We start from the raw sequence: 16921 nt of genomic DNA, 5'->3' as shown, positions 1-16921 counted from the left end.
TTTGTGAAGCAGGTGTTGCTCACGCGGTGACGTCCAGACGTCAGAGTTTGCCTGTGTTTGTGAAGCAGGTGTTGCTCACGCGGTGACGTCCAGACGTCAGAGTTTGCCTGTGTTTGTGAAGCAGGTGTTGCTCACGCGGTGATGTCCAGACGTCAGAGTTTGCCTGTGTTTGTGAAGCAGGTGTTGCTCACGCGGTGACGTCCAGACGTCAGAGTTTGCCTGTGTTTGTGAAGCAGGTGTTGCTCACGTGGTGACGTCCAGACGTCAGAGTTTGCCTGTGTTTGTGAAGCAGGTGTTGCTCACGCGGTGATGTCCAGACGTCAGAGTTTGCCTGTGTTTGTGAAGCAGGTGTTGCTCACGCGGTGACGTCCAGACGTCAGAGTTTGCCTGTGTTTGTGAAGCAGGTGTTGCTCACGCGGTGATGTCCAGACGTCAGAGTTTGCCTGTGTTTGTGAAGCAGGTGTTGCTCACGCGGTGATGTCCAGACGTCAGAGTTTGCCTGTGTTTGTGAAGCAGGTGTTGCTCACGCGGTGACGTCCAGACGTCAGAGTTTGCCTGTGTTTGTGAAGCAGGTGTTGCTCACGCGGTGACGTCCAGACGTCAGAGTTTGCCTGTGTTTGTGAAGCAGGTGTTGCTCACGCGGTGATGTCCAGACGTCAGAGTTTGCCTGTGTTTGTGAAGCAGGTGTTGCTCACGCGGTGACGTCCAGACGTCAGAGTTTGCCGTGTTTATGAAGCAGGTGCTGATGGCGCGGTGACGTCCAGACGTCAGAGTTTGCCTGTGTTTGTGAAGCAGGTGTTGCTCACGTGGTGACGTCCAGACGTCAGAGTTTGCCGTGTTTATGAAGCAGGTGCTGATGGCGCGGTGACGTCCAGACGTCAGAGTTTGCCTGTGTTTGTGGAGCAGGTGTTGCTGGCGCAGTGACGTCCAGACGTCAGAGTTTGCCGTGTTTATGAAGCAGGTGTTGCTGGCGCGGTGAAGTCCAGACGTCAGAGTTTCCCTGTGTTTGTGGAGCAGGTGTTGCTGGCGCAGTGACGTCCAGACGTCAGAGTTTGCCGTGTTTATGAAGCAGGTGTGGCTGGCGCGGTGATGTCCAGACGTCAGAGTTTGCCTGTGTTTGTGAAGCAGGTGTTGCTCACGCGGTGACGTCCAGACGTCAGAGTTTGCCTGTGTTTGTGAAGCAGGTGTTGCTCACGCGGTGACGTCCAGACGTCAGAGTTTGCCTGTGTTTGTGAAGCAGGTGTTGCTCACGCGGTGATGTCCAGACGTCAGAGTTTGCCTGTGTTTGTGAAGCAGGTGTTGCTCACGCGGTGACGTCCAGACGTCAGAGTTTGCCGTGTTTATGAAGCAGGTGCTGATGGCGCGGTGACGTCCAGACGTCAGAGTTTGCCTGTGTTTGTGAAGCAGGTGTTGCTCACGTGGTGACGTCCAGACGTCAGAGTTTGCCGTGTTTATGAAGCAGGTGCTGATGGCGCGGTGACGTCCAGACGTCAGAGTTTGCCTGTGTTTGTGGAGCAGGTGTTGCTGGCGCAGTGACGTCCAGACGTCAGAGTTTGCCGTGTTTATGAAGCAGGTGTTGCTGGCGCGGTGAAGTCCAGACGTCAGAGTTTCCCTGTGTTTGTGGAGCAGGTGTTGCTGGCGCAGTGACGTCCAGACGTCAGAGTTTGCCGTGTTTATGAAGCAGGTGTGGCTGGCGCGGTGATGTCCAGACGTCAGAGTTTGCCTGTGTTTGTGGAGCAGGTGTTGCTGGCGCAGTGACGTCCAGACGTCAGAGTTTGCCGTGTTTATGAAGCAGGTGTGGCTGGCGTGGTGACGTCCAGACGTCAGAGTTTGCCGTGTTTATTAAGCAGGTGTTGCTGGCGCGGTGACGTGAACGGAGCGCGGATTTACCGGGCATCGGCTGCCGGAATCGGACACAATGAAACGGACACGTGTGCGTTTCCGCCGCAGATGGGTCCTATTGTCCATGCCTAATGGTGGGGCACGGGGAGGCCTCGCTCCGCTTCTGATTGGCCTGGTTGATATACAGCGGTCGGCCGCGTGGCCCTCATCTATGAGAAAGGGTCCTCCGGTAATCGATAGAAGCAGCCGTCCATTACCGCCGAGTCGATGGATTGTTTTCCCAGCCGATACGCAGGTTTCCGTTGCAAACTCACGGACTCACTTTGACGTGAGCAGATTCTAAGGGTATCAAAACATTCAATATACAGTCTGTCCATTGGCAAGAAGACCACACAAGTCTGGTCATACAAAGTCAAGAACACGCTTTGTCGTGAATTATTTTTCGCTACAAACTCACGGATACACTTTGACGTGAGAAGCTTCTTCGGGTACAGATTATACAGTCAAACCTTCCCAAGAAGACCGCACAGGGAACTGATAAAATCTGATCTATGTAGACAGGTTGTCACTATAGACATGATTCTTCATGCTTACAGTGTCTATGGTAAAATTCATCTTTAGTAAGGGGCCACCAAAAAGCGGTCACATTGGCCAGGGGGTCCTTATGTAGAGGTGGTCACTTGTACAGGTTTGCAATTGACTACATATGTAAACAACGTTTCAATACATTTTGCAATGGTAATATGGTATCTTTTCATCATCAACATAATCATCATCATCATCTTCGTTACTGCTGAGCCCGCCATGCGGCGTAGTGGTGAAGTTGTTTTAATGTTGGATACTGAAGGTTTCTTTTTTCACAACCAGAAAACTCTCACCTGCTGACGATTCGGTGTCTGTCAGACGACTTCTTCAGAGCTTCTGCCTGGAGTACACCTACCAACCTGAGGAAATTATTTTCAGATGTTTTAAATGGTTATTTCTCGATAATGGACGCTGTCCTCCACGGATCCGTTAGATTAGGGTAATATGCACAATTAAGCATACAATTATGATGCCAGGACAATTGATTCGGAAATAAACTTAAACTCTCTGGATTATCCACGTCTATTTCTAGTATAAGCGCCCTCTGCCTGCAAGCCTGTCAGTTGCAATTGCTTGATTCCAAAACGATAATTAGTAACATCTTAAGTTAAAGCCCCCCTCCCACCTGACCCGCGACGCGTTGGCGACCTACCCGCGACCCAGTGATTTGACACCGCGCTAAACGAATTTCATCGATAAAAAACGAATTTGTTTACGCTTTGTGTGATTAGTTGTCTTTTAGTTATACGTGTACGTTTTGCATAATATTCCCATTGTAAAGTCAAAGCTAACTCAAATTTAATCTAGGACGCAGCGAGATTGCCAACGTGTAGCGGGTCCTGTGCTAGTGGGGGGGGGGGTGCTGAAAACACGATACAATAGAATTTAGAATAGACCGTAACATTTGTCTCTAAGCGGTTAAGTTGATGTTTGCTTTAGAGGAAAGGTCTAAATAAGCAGTAAGCCTATAGCTAGAAATTTCAGTCAATACTCTCCAAGCAGAGGATGGGTTCCGGCAGGTTTTTGACGTGTTTTAGGCGTTTTTGTCGGCCTTTCTACTTTTTCATTTTTCTTTGTCTCTATAAACCCAACAAAGAGGGTTTATAGAGAGAAAAAAATGAAAAAAAGTAGAGGGGCCGACAAAAACGCCTAAAACACGTCAAAAACCTGCCGGAACCCATCCTCTGCTTGAAGAGTATCATTCAAGACCTTTCCACGACTTTGCTCCCGACCACTCCCTAAAGTCGGCGCGGGGTTGGGGGTAGTTTGAAATCCATCCTATTCTTGCTAGCTCTAGTTCGCTAAACCTGAGCTACATTATATTAACAACCATATTGTATTTATTTAGTTTTAATCTACCAGTACGGTTTCACCTTGAAGTATTTGTCAGTGATATTGTATCTACTCGGTCTTAGTTATTTCCGTACAGTTTTACCGTGAACTTGGCTAACGCTTGACAACGATATTGTATTTATGCGGTTTTAATACACCGGTGGTGCAGGTTTTCCTTAAACCTGAATTACAATATCGTATCTACTCGGTTCTAATCGACCCGTATGGTTTTACCTTGATCCTGAGTTACATTATTTTAGCTACTCGGTTTTAGTTCTATCCGTACAATTTTACCTTGAAGCTGATTTATACTAAGAGCAATATCGTATCCACTCGGTTGCAGTTCCACCCGTTGTTTTACCTTGAACTATGGTAACAGTATTACTTGAGTGACATTTCCATCTCGTTCCGGAAGGTTACACGCCTCTGCTGAGAATGGGAGCTGACAGGCCCGACAGCAGGACTTCTAGCGAGGTGTTCCGGGAAGCGGGGAGCCGCGCATGACAAACGGCGCGTCTCCGGGAATGTCGGGGCGGGACGGCGCTTCGGGCAGGTTTGTAAATGACTAACCTCGCCGCTGATACGGAGTGACATTTGACATTTTCTGTTATTATACCGGGTTTCGTTTGGGGTCGCCGGGAGTTCGGCGGAGTCCGCGCCATTCGCACCCCTCCCCGGTACGCGCGCGGGAGAGCCGCCATAAATCCCGGGCTGACAGATGCACGAAGTTCGTGCGAGAGAAGTACACGGCGTGAATAATAGACTGGCCCTCCTGGGTGTCCGCGGCGCCACTCGGCTCCCGGTGATAACGCTCTCTGCCCGCTAGGGTGGCGGGAGTGAGGTGCAATCTCGCGGCGTATTTCTGATAGGAACGCGACGGCACCCTAATCTCGCTCTGGGATCTGACAACGCGATGGACCCTAAAAAACATTGGCACCAGCATAACCGAACTGACAGCAGGATCATAATTCTGTCGGCGGACAGGAACAGTTTATCATTCATGACGTTTTTGGTTTTTAAAGAGAGGTTCAAGATTAGTTCATTACGGGTGTTAAATTTTAATGTTGTTGTCAGTATACAAACATATGAATATATACATGTATACAGATTTATACAAATTCCTTACAGATTTGATCAAGCTTTAGTTTTCTAGTTAAGAAACGTGGAAAGTTAGAAACAGTGACTATATCAGCCGGTAAACGTTTAAGTATTGTTGCTTTATGAAAGATGCTTTTCGTTCCAGTCAAGAAAAAGTACATACTTCAGACCTGTACTTAGCAATTTCACCTCGTCTAAAAACTATAAATGTGAAACTAAAAGAAATATGTTGCCCTTGTAGTTTAAAGGATTTTTCACCAGTGCTGTATCTATTGCCTAAGAATGAGTTAAGATAAGATATGTATTACGTAAAACCTCTAGAAGCCGTAACTGGCCGGTGCCGCACCAAGTAATAAAGAATTCCACTAGCGTAAGATTGCATTTTTGTTCAGAAATCCACAAAATCAGCTGACTGAAACACGCAGCATGAAAACGTCGTGCTTCATAAACGTCAATCATTCCTTATTGCTTTTCCATGCGGCGTAATGAGGAACATCAACCTGTTCCAAAATGTGTCATAAACATGTTCATGTGTGAGATTAAAGCTGCCATTACCACCCGAATGAACACGTTAATGCGAGCCGTGAATACGTGATGCGCGCGGCTCCACCGAACGTTTCCACTTTTCCGTCAGGCCACGGCTAGCTGGGGAATAACTCAGTCACGCCTCCCGAGCATTCCAGCGGGGAGTAATGGCGGGAATCATCCCGAAGACGATGGTCCGCACATCCTTGTCCATTAAATATCGCCCGGTTCGACTGGAAATAGTCGCTAACCACTGCCGGCAAATCTACGGCAATATCAGTAAAAGGTCTTTGCTCTCCGCGAGTCCGCATGTAAATGCTCTATTACGGAGTGTTGACATATGGCGTAAAAGATAAGGTAATCAGGCGAATCTTTCTGAATAATTAAGCTGCCAGGTGGTGGCGCGGGGAGCTTACCGAAGACTATTATCCGTTCTGGGCGCGGTGCTCTCAATCATAATGAGCCGCGGTTTGAAAGCAATCGCCATGTTTAAGCCGCAGCATCTGCAGCGTCGCAGCGGCCAGGCAAGGCTTGAAATGAGAGCATAACCTGTAGAATCCGGCTGCCCGGTCCGTATATTGTTTCCCAAACAGCAGGTGAAGCCATTATCCCGTTGGAGCTCGACCTGAGATCGGATTTCCTCCGACAAGCGGCCATTTATGATAAGTGCCGGACCGAACGTGGCCGGAATGCGAGAGGCGCGAATTAACCAAAGTGATGAATGCAGAACCGGCCGTGCGGACATTCATTCCGCGCAGGTTAATACGCTCCTTGTCAGCCGCCTTTCTCAAGCAAAGGTGGATCTATGCTGACGTGGGAGCTCGGAGGGAAAGACACGCAAACCAGTCCGCATATTCTTACAACATCTTCGCTTTTTGGTGAAGAACATCATATCTTAGACATGCTTGCTAGCTGAAGTACGATCCTACAGACAGAAGGGACTGGCCATGTACCAGGCAGTATGTGCACCATGTAACAATCACAATAAATTGCCTGTTGTTTTAACAAAAGGGTCGCAGCCCGAATCGACCCGCGCAGCTTCCAACGCTTTGATTGATTCACACAGGCATCGAAATTGAGGCTTTTAGAATAGGGTTAAGGGTCACTATTAATTTCGGAAGTTAAAAAGGTGGGGCGATAATTCTTCCTCTTTCGGGGTCATTAAAGGTGTTGGCATCGATGGTGAGGCGGGAGTAATTGCATCAGGGAAGCTACACCTGTGCCTCCGTGGCGTTGGCTTTGGTTTCCCGGCCGCTCCAGTCGGCAGGGGCTTGTGTTGCACGCCTTTAGATTCGTGGAAAGTGTCCGCTCTAAATGTCTCCCACCCCATCATTACCTGCTCCGGGAAGGCTTCTGTTTCCGGATCGGCGTCTGACAAGCAAAGCTCGAAAAGCCTTTGGCCGATTGTAATGATACATTTGTATGGTAATTGCATATTTGTACACAAATGAAGACAGTACTAGTAGAGAGACTCTGGAAACGCTTGTAGAGGAACAAAGTTGTGTACATGTTAAATGTATGTTAATGGATAAGTGATAAAACAACGGTGAACTTTGCTTTTGGTCGCACTAGCGTCTTCCTTTAGTATTGCATCGGAGTTCATTTTTTAGAATACTTAAGCTTGCATCAAGCCTGCTTCAAGCCTCCATGCAGCCTGGCGTGTGCTGGTTAGTTCATTGTTAAGTCGGTTTCTTATTGGCGATTCAAGAACTATACTGATCTGAGGACAGAACGAATCGATAAACTGGCCATGATGGACGGGTAGTGTAGTATTACTTCTGTCGTCCTCCCCTCTCCATGCGTGGAGGGAGAACTCCGTGGTTGTAATGTATAGGTTATATCGCAAACATCTTCGATTGATGCAAAGTCTTCAACAGCAAAGCCATGAAGTCTATCTACACTCTCATTCGAAAATGATATTTTCCTTGAATATACAGTTTTCAAAATGACTAGCTTCGTGGATACACAATTTGATTGAAAGTAACTAATTTCCCAATAAATCCAAATTCGCAATGCAAACTTACAGTAAAGTACCGACACATGATGGGAACATTCCCTCACAATCATACGACAAAAATATGCAATTGAAATCGAAAGCCAAAAGAAACGACGCCAAATCTGTACTAATAGGCTCCATCATCGTGACTGTCATAAATAATTATACAATAGGGAAGTCCACGGGGCTTGTTCTAGTCATGATTGGTGACCAAATGTCGCCGCCCATCCATCAAACCTGCCAACACCCCGCCGGAATTAGGTCAATGTTGCAAAAGAACCTCTTTCTGGATCCGCCTAGAGATTACCTTATCTGCATGTTGGCAGGTCGCGATGGGCTTACAAGCAAATATCTCTCTGCCGTATCAATCATTATTTTCCTGCCGTATCAGCAAATATTTCTATATTTCCTTACCATATCAGCAAATATTTCCTTACCATATCAGCAAATATTTTCCTGCCGTATCAGCAAATATTTCCCTACCGTATCAGCAAATATTTCCCTACCGTATCAGCAAATATTTCCTTCGCCGTATCAGCAAATATTTCCTTCGCCGTATCAGCAAATATTTCCTTGCCGTATCAGCAAATATGTCCTTTCTATATCAACAAATATTTTCCTGTCGTATCAGCAGGCATTTTTCTGTCATATCTGAAAATGTGCCGCTGCCATGTAAGCAAATATTTTTCTTATTTACACATATAGCTTCCATCATTCCATATTGACCATGTGAAATCCTTATTCAACATCAATCCTGCAGCATCGGCCATGGCTAAACAGTCCCTTCCATATCAGCCAATATATCCCTGGCATATCAGCCGATATATACCTGACATATCAGAAAATATATCCCTGCCATATCAGCAAATATATCCCTGCCATATCAGAAAATATATCCCTGCCATATCAGAAAATATATCCCTGCCATATCAGAAAATATATCCCTGCCATATCAGAAAATATATCAGAAAATATATCCCTGGCATATCAGTCAATATATCCCTGAGATATTAGCAAATATATCCCTGCTATATCAGCAAATATATCCCTGCCGTATCAGCAAATATATCCCTGCCATATCAGTAAATATATCCCTGCTATATTAGCAAATATATCCCTGCCATATCAGTAAATATATCCCTGCTATATTAGCAAATATATCCCTGCCATTTCAGCAAATATATGCCTGCCATATCAGCAAATATGTCCCTGTCATATCAGCAAATATATCCCTACCATATCAGTTAACATATCCCTGCTATATCAGCAGATATTTGCCTGCCATATCAAAAAGATATATCCCTGACATATGAGAAAACATATCCGGGAACATGCCTGGACCGAATTCCAGCACCCAATCCTAGGTACGGCTTCTGACAAACCCTAATATGTGTTATCTCTATAATCGCATTAATAGCCTGTATTAAGTCCATAATCATGCTTACCTCACGCGTGTTAAGCTGCCTACCGTACGCGTGGTCGTTTCTCCTTGAGCAGCACAAAATATCCCGACCACAAAATTCAGCGGTTGCCGAGAAGGACCAGAACGTAATGTTCAGAACGTAATATTTGCACTATTTCGCAATGAACCATAACGATGACTTCCAGGTGGTTTGTAGGATTATGAAACTATGTATGGATGAGCAGCGATTCATTAAGAATTCATCACTGTGGTTAGATAACAGCGGAACCAAGTCATCAATCTAACACCAAGTTTCGCTATCTCTTAGTCCTCCTTTCCTGGGGAAGTCATTACTCTTGGCATTGCCTACGTGATATTTTACAACCGAAATTGCATAACATGTAGAATTACCAACGCGTTATGTGAACACAGACGGTCAAAAGAATGACTATACATTTGGTTAAAATCATCATCACTGTACAAGGGGAATGGACAAATCAGTTTGTGTAAAACATTGACTCAAACAGACAGCTGAATAAAGTTGACAGCCCAATGTCAAGAACCAACTATAAAGAAAGTATTCAACCATTCTTCAAAAGAGGGCAGACATATCATGCATTATTTCTCAGCATTTGGTTGAGACACTTTTTCTCTTTAATCAACATATTTTAATTGAAATTTCTATCCACCGAAACATGTCAATTATCCTTCAACAGTTTCCTCAGGTTGGTAGCTGGAAAATGAAGTTCTTCAAACCCGGCCTGCCCAGCGTGTTGGTAACCTGTCAGCCGCCTTCAGCAGGGCGCGATGATCATGTCAATCACAGTCCAGGGATCGAAATACTGCGTACATAATATGCACTTGCGTGCGTCCAACATTGCACCAAATCTTTGACTCTGGGTGCAACGGAGCACATTGATATCTGTGTAGAGTTAGGAACGTAAATATACTTCATTTCATTCATCATTTTTTACTTGGTACACAACATATTCTTGAAATTTAAATGTCACAAAAATGATTAAACCTCTGTTGCACTGTTCAACTTTTGAAGTCAGCTGAAATTTCAGATTTACACTCTGGAGAGAACTAGTTCGGTTTATGATAAGGTTCTGATAACATTCTAATTTTGATCATTTCATGTTTCTGATGCTTTTGTTTGTGTGTGTGTGGGGGGGGGGGAGCTAGACTTTTAGGCTAGGCGCACGAGTGTACCTACAGACAAAAAGAAAAAAAAACAACTTTCAAGCCCTAGAATTACTTTCTTTGCACCCTCTAGAGTGCCACGAGCCGTGATAGCCGACAGCATATAATCTCATTAGTACGTTATCCCCAATTATACTGGACGGATCCGGACATGATAGAATAGAATCTACCACTGGCAGCAGTGCAGCGACCTGACGCACATGTTTGCATAATATCTCTTTATTACTTATGCATACATACTTTTGCTAGGGCTAATGTATTATTACCGGTCATGATTATTGTTAATGACAAACGATAATCATACATGATATTAAACATGACATTACGGTAATTAATTATACATGATATGCAACTACCCTCATTATGACGATGAAAGAAACAAGTTTTTCGAAACAACCAAAGCAATATTTCCGAGCTTTCACCATCTAGAAGACCTAAAAAAAGGAATTCTACTAGAATCACAATACCCAGTAACCATTGAAAATTTGGAGCTTTCAGGAGCCACTGCCTCCAAAAAAAGAAGTCACCCCCCTGTAATGTTGTATGTAGAAATATCAGTTAGTTGCATAGAATAGTTACTTGCTACCATTGTTACCCTTTCTACCGTTTGTACCCTTGCAATTAGCCTACGGGCATGAATTTGCAGTTATACAATTAAAAGTAAGCAAAGTTTAAAGCACAAGAAACACAAATTGTGACCACATTATCGTTTATGGCAGTCTACTACCGGAACCATGAAAAAAGGATGGACCGTTGAAACGTAGCTATGGGCTACATGTATGTCCCCGATTGCGTTTCGTTAAGTCCTGCTCCCTAAAAGGGCCCGCCTCTATCCCATCATGCTGTAATTTGTCCGTGATAATTTGATCTCCATCTGAGGGTGTTATCATCATTGGTACATCTACATTTCGCCACTTCTGCCCTCCATTAGCCTGATTTGCCGGTGATGATTTGATGGTTTTCCGCAGATATTATCATGAGTAGGTCCACATCATGCTAGTATTGACCAGCCAAACCCACTCATTTTAATCATGAATGTCAGTTCCTACAGGTAAATATAAAGAAACAGATACTTTCCCAACTCTCTTTCTCGACACATTCAGTCATTACCCACTGGTGTTAATAGGCAAATCGAAGGGACCAAATACATAGGATTCAAAGCAAATGGTAAAAATATACAGGTGGTCATTGTAAACAGGATGCATCGAGTTGGGGTAATGCGGGAAAACCGAAGGGACCTCCAAAAAGCGGCTACAATTGCGTTATGCAGAGGTGGTCACTAGCACATGTTTGCCTGCATATCAATGGTATGGTGTTTCTTATACAGTGGTGGTCAATAGTATAGGATTGAGTGTATATCAACGGCCAGGTGGTCCTTATGCAGAGATCACTGACATGGTTTGACTGTATATCGATTACCAGGTGGTCCTCGTGTAGAGGCGGTCACTGGTACAGGTTTGACTGTATGTCAATGACTAGGTTGTCCCTGTATAGAGCTGTCACTGGTTCAGGTTTGACTGTACTGCACTTCTGGACAAAACATTATGTTGTATCATGCATAACGTGTCGTTGAGCCATTCGATGCTTGAAGGCAGTTGTTATGTCAATTCTAGCAGTATTAGTTATAACCTCCTATCAGCGTTGCCAGTACATTCCGTTGCGGCTGCAGCAACTCATCTCATTGACATCCGTCCGAATGCTTGCAATTAAAACACATTAATAGCACCTCTCCGTTGTTTAAGTCAAACCCCCAGAGAACCATCGCTCATGTGTATAAAACGAGTCACATAAACTCTGCCACACGAGCCGCTTAATCAGGAGTAGCATTCTCATAAGCTGCCAACGACATGACGTCATGTGTGTTGAATCATATGTAATTTCTTTGCCAGGAAAAAGAATCCCGTAGCTTTTCATGATTATAAAAGGCAAGTTCCAGATACAACCATACAGAAAAAAAACGTTTAACATTCATGGCGAAATAAATGAGATATCGAGTAGAACAGTAAACGTCTTGGTAGAATCTCAAGACGCATCAGAGAAGGGGGCCTCACTACAGACGGCATGGGGCGCCAAACGGGTCCTACACACCGGCCAGACAGCAGCCTCAAATACCGCTACATGTGAACGCGCACTGACAGCTAATTCGTAACAAATGTAAGGTTATGATCACTGTTTTCCTCGAGTGTGGGTTTCAAAGTTCATACAATCACTCCATTTCAGATGCACCGGCAAATATTTCTGTCTGACTTAAGAGATACGCGCATGCCGTTAGTAGATTTAAGGGCTCGTTCGGGTAAGCGATGGGTGGTTTATGATTGGGAATTATCATTTTTCCACAAAACGTGTAATTGTGCCCGTGGTTTTCCGTGATGATAAATATACTAATGCATCCCGGAAACGCAGACGATAACCCCCAAGCCGGCATGATAATGTAGATCAAACCATGAGCAGGTATAGCACGCATACTGAAGAAATGCACACAGATATAACCATATATTCAATTACAATAAGTCCGTGTATATAAATCCTCATTATCTCATGTTGATATGACGACGACTGAACTGAACAATGGCAACCCCTTGGAGATGAAGTAGAAAAGAAACTTAACAGCAAGATCTATGGATAGCGACACTCCAAATATCTTCCCTTCCCCTGATTTTGCATGGGCAGGTTACACAAGCTAACAGAATTCAGCATTTTTAATCCTGTGGGTAAATTTGATTATATTTCAGGGGGTACTCCTTACAGTGATTAGAAAGTTAAAGAATAGATAAATTTTGTACTGCAGTAAAACCGGTAGTTATACACTACAAGATGGTAGATACATGCATGATTTGGTAAATAGGCTGATGTTGATTCAGCAACCGTTTTTTGACATAGTAGTAAATATTTCCCTGGCATGCATGATTTGTAACGTGTGGGCCACAACACCGGCATCCGCTACCTGGTACTGAGCTCCGAATTATAATGTGCTGTTGTAATTCATTTTTAGTATTTGATTTCGCTTATCTAATTTTTACAAGTAGAACACATAGGGTGCATCACCTGTTTTCTGGTATCCCTTCATACAAAAAAATACTTCACAGGGCAGTCTCAAGAAAAATAACAAAGTTTCGTCGAGGTATACATATGTTTCTATAGCTAACACTGAATACTAGTCATAATACAGTCATTTTAACCGTTCTTATAGTTATAGAATCCTTGTAGTTTTCTCGTGTTAATGACAATGAACTTGATTGCATTTCATATCTAACATGGGCTACATGCATTAACCAAGATATCTAAAATTAACGAATTGACAGGTTATGCTATACTAGTATTCTATTTCCTAGATCCTGTTAAAGCACATCTAGACAACTTTACGGAGGATTTCTATCACATTGTTGTTTTAGGATGTCAAAAGATACGTGAACATGTATCTCTGTTATATTGTATCTGACCCTTACCTCTTCCCTCATGACCTCAATAAAAAAGCGGCCTGCGTGCCGATAGGAGCTTATCATGAATAAACAAAGGTTCAAACGAACAAACAAACAAACAATCAAAATGTTGCCGGCCCCTCGTTAAACTTGCATATTTCTGTTATGGTTCAATGGCACTTATAAGAGATTTACGCACATCTGTGTTTAGTAAACATTCTAAAACGAAACGTTCTACATCATTGTTTTTACAAAATGCACATATTCTGTCCTCTGGAGCAGTCAATGAAGCCTGTTGGCCTGTGGGACGGGTGGAGCAGCTCGCCTTTGGGACGGGTGGAGCGGCTGGCCTGTGGGACGGGTGGAGCGGCTGGCCTGTGGGACGGGTGGAGCAGCTCGCCTTTGGGACGGGTGGAGCGGCTGGCTTGTGGGACGGGTGGAGCGGCTGGCCTGTGGGACGGGTGGAGCGGTTGGCCTGTGGGACGGGTGGAGCGGCTGGCCTGTGGGACGGGTGGAGCGGTCAGTGGGCCTGTGGGACAGCTGGAGCGGCTCGCCTGTAGGACAGCTGGAGCGCGTCTGCTATATCAGAACGGGGAATTCCCAACACGGATTTTAATGAAGGTGGGGACAATGGGCACGTAGGGAGGATGGGTTCGGCGTGTCGGAAACTGCCGCGTGGATGCGACTATGTCGTCTCCTCGTGCACCCTGCTGTGTATTTTGTCGTTTTCTACGAGTATCCACGGTATGTTCATGGTTACGCAATCCGTACGCGTACATATATATACACAATTTACGTAATGGACGAAAGCATATCCATTCTCTTCTGCTATTACATAATATGGACGCGTATATATTACGTTAGTATATGCGTGTATGTAATCCGTATTCATTATGGTTCTATTCAGTATGTTACTATATCACACACACACACACACACACACACACACACACACACACACACACACACACACACACACACGTGTATACATACATCCACGTAATACATCCCGTCTTTACGTAATATGTAATCGTATACATATATTCAACCCTTCCGTCTTTAGGTAATATGTAAGCGTATACATGTATCCAACCCTTCTGCATTTCCGCAATATTTACGCATATACATATATCAAACCCTTCCGTAATATTTACGCGTATATATCTGCCTGATGTGTCGTGCTGTGATGGAAGAGTCGAATCTCCGCCCGGCGCGTGTTCTAACTGCGTAATGAGACTCCTCATTACGACCGTTTAACCCGAGATGCGGAGGTGTGGGACACCGGCCGGCACCTTCGCGTCCCCCCTTCTGGTCAGACCGTCTCCAGCCCGCGCAACGCCTCCATTCCGCAAGACGGCGATCACGCTGCGACCTCGGGACGACCTAACATTGGATTTGTGTTAACCTTGAATTCATAGTCAGAATAACACGCAAAATGTATGACTGGAATGGCGACAAAAGCGTAAAAAGATGAGTTTTTCATCTATCAAATTCGTTGAGAGTTCTGTCGAATTTCAGGTCGCAGTGCGATCGCAGCGAAGTCGCCGTGAAGTTGAACAGGGGCATAACCAACCACGTGGTCTCACTGTTGTCCCATTAACATGAAGAAATGGTCATGTGACGGAAAAGACCAAAACAAACTCAACATAAACCCATGATAGAAAATTCACTGACACGACCATCTCTCTTGACGGGCCATGTTGTCTCCATGTTTCCGAAGGTAGCAGTCAATCAAGCAACTGGATAAAATGTGGATATTTCAAAGCCGTTCTCATAGTTCTAAAAGACCTTACAAAATCCCTGTACAATTTGGACATTTGCAGATTTTACCCAGTGACTTCAGTAACTGCTACCTTGAGCATCTTGTTACCTGGATGTCTAACCTTTATCGACATGCCTCCATGTTAGTTCATTAACAGGAAGAAATAGTCGCGATAGAAAAGAACATTTGAACTCAAAAACAAATTCATGATTTGAAAAATACACTTGACACCTCGTCGCCGTGCACGCTGCTACGGTGCAGGTTATCTGTATGCTGTGTGTGTGCAGCATATTCCCCGCAGTCAGATCAGTACACTGACGACAGAAATATTTTGATTTCGGTACAGCGATTTCACGGATGCATCTTGGATCATATACATCATTCTGGAATCGTTTTGGCATTCATTTCTTCATGCACTTGTACACGTACGGCATTGCAAGCTTGGCTAATGTCCCCGTGGAAACGACCTGGTGTGGTGTTCATGTTATGCTGCTGATGTGGTCGCGCCAGATTTTCTCCATTTCCCTGTAATAAAAGTAACCCTCCATCAGCAGACCTCCCTCCCCTCCTGACGCCCCCATACACAGCCCTTGGCCAGCCACTTCGATGACGTACTGGTATTATTGCCTTCCATTGAATGCCGCTGCATTAATTTTCCTTGGGGTCAAGCGAGCCACCTCATATTGCAATGAAAGCCCATGAAAGCCCTCCCTTTGAAAATAATTTGTAAATTAATCAAAGCGCTCCCAGAGAGGGTCTCTAAACACCCATTGGGCCTCCCAGTCGCGGGGGCTGCCGGGAAGGCCCGTGTACTTGACACATGATAGTGCTGGCTCTGTCGGCTGCCTGCCGTTCCCGGCTTATCTCAGTTCCTTCACATAATTTTCCCAAATATCAATTTGTGCCTAAAGAGCACCGGCTTTCATCCCCGGCTGGGAATTGCGGTGTAAATTGCCACGGAACTGACTGACAGTCTAGCGCAGCAATATCGCGCCGGGATCGATTGGTTTGCTGATGAGACCGATACGTCGGAATTGCATTAATCACTGGCGTTATTAAATATGCTGATGCCGTCGGAGAGCGCCGAGACTACAGATGCGCCGTAAGGTGGCCCTACGCGCTCCGCATACCGGCCAAGGAAGCGGTTTCTGGTGAGAAGAAGCTTGCGGGCCGAACGCGCGCCGACGGATCGCGAGGAGAGGAGCGGGCTGGGATGTGCCGGAATTTCGCATTTGGATGCACCGGAGGCGTGTTCTAGCCGGGCAGCGGAACGCGGTCGATACTGCTGCTTCCAACGGGCGTCGAAAGCTTATATTTCGCTCAGCACCTGGTATCCAGCCTCGCGCCGAACTCTCCTCCCTCCCCCAGTACGTTCCATGGTGCAGGGGGCCGGCTGAACCCCCCGAGGGTCACCCCCTAATGCTTGTGCGCTTTCCTTTGCAGACGGACCCAGGAATACCGGTAAGATGAGGAGAGGGCCGGAGGAATGGGAACTTTCTTGATACACCACCTGCCGACGCTAGCAAGATTCCGGCGGAGGAGTGGCTGGGAAATATGGCGCTGACGCTCAAGCTGCATGGACTGCGCGGCCTGGTCATCTGTGGATTGTTGGCATGTCATGTTGGATCGGCTTACGGGTAGGTGCAGCCGAACCTTCCGTTTCTCCCTCCGCCATACCCACAGCTTTCCTCCAACATCTACTCTTGGTCCTCTCCATCCCCTGTTAGGGGCGCCCCCTGGATAGAACTCATTTGCTC

At 45.5% G+C, this 16921-nt stretch overlaps 1 protein-coding gene across 5 annotated transcripts in view; it reads left to right on the top strand.

Moving 5' to 3' along the window:
- Positions 1–16921, top strand: part of LOC136430611 (glycine receptor subunit alphaZ1-like) — an 88011-nt gene that overhangs the window by 19009 nt on the left and 52081 nt on the right. For 2 of the 5 annotated variants that reach the window (XR_010754914.1, XM_066421362.1), the window contains exon 1: positions 15960–16801. Coding sequence is in view for 4 of the 5 variants with exons in the window: in XM_066421362.1 (XP_066277459.1) it covers positions 16719–16801 (83 nt within the window). In the remaining variant the exon portion in view is untranslated. Of the gene's footprint in view, positions 1–15955; positions 16802–16921 lie in introns of those variants that run through there. The other 3 variants (XM_066421368.1, XM_066421382.1, XM_066421391.1) reach the window with 3 other exon arrangements.

This window comes from Branchiostoma lanceolatum, chromosome 1, assembly GCF_035083965.1.
Source record: "Branchiostoma lanceolatum isolate klBraLanc5 chromosome 1, klBraLanc5.hap2, whole genome shotgun sequence".
Classification (NCBI taxonomy): Eukaryota; Metazoa; Chordata; class Leptocardii; order Amphioxiformes; family Branchiostomatidae; genus Branchiostoma; species Branchiostoma lanceolatum.
Note: the sequence above shows the minus strand (reverse complement) of the source record. Positions and strands in the feature narration are given on the sequence as shown.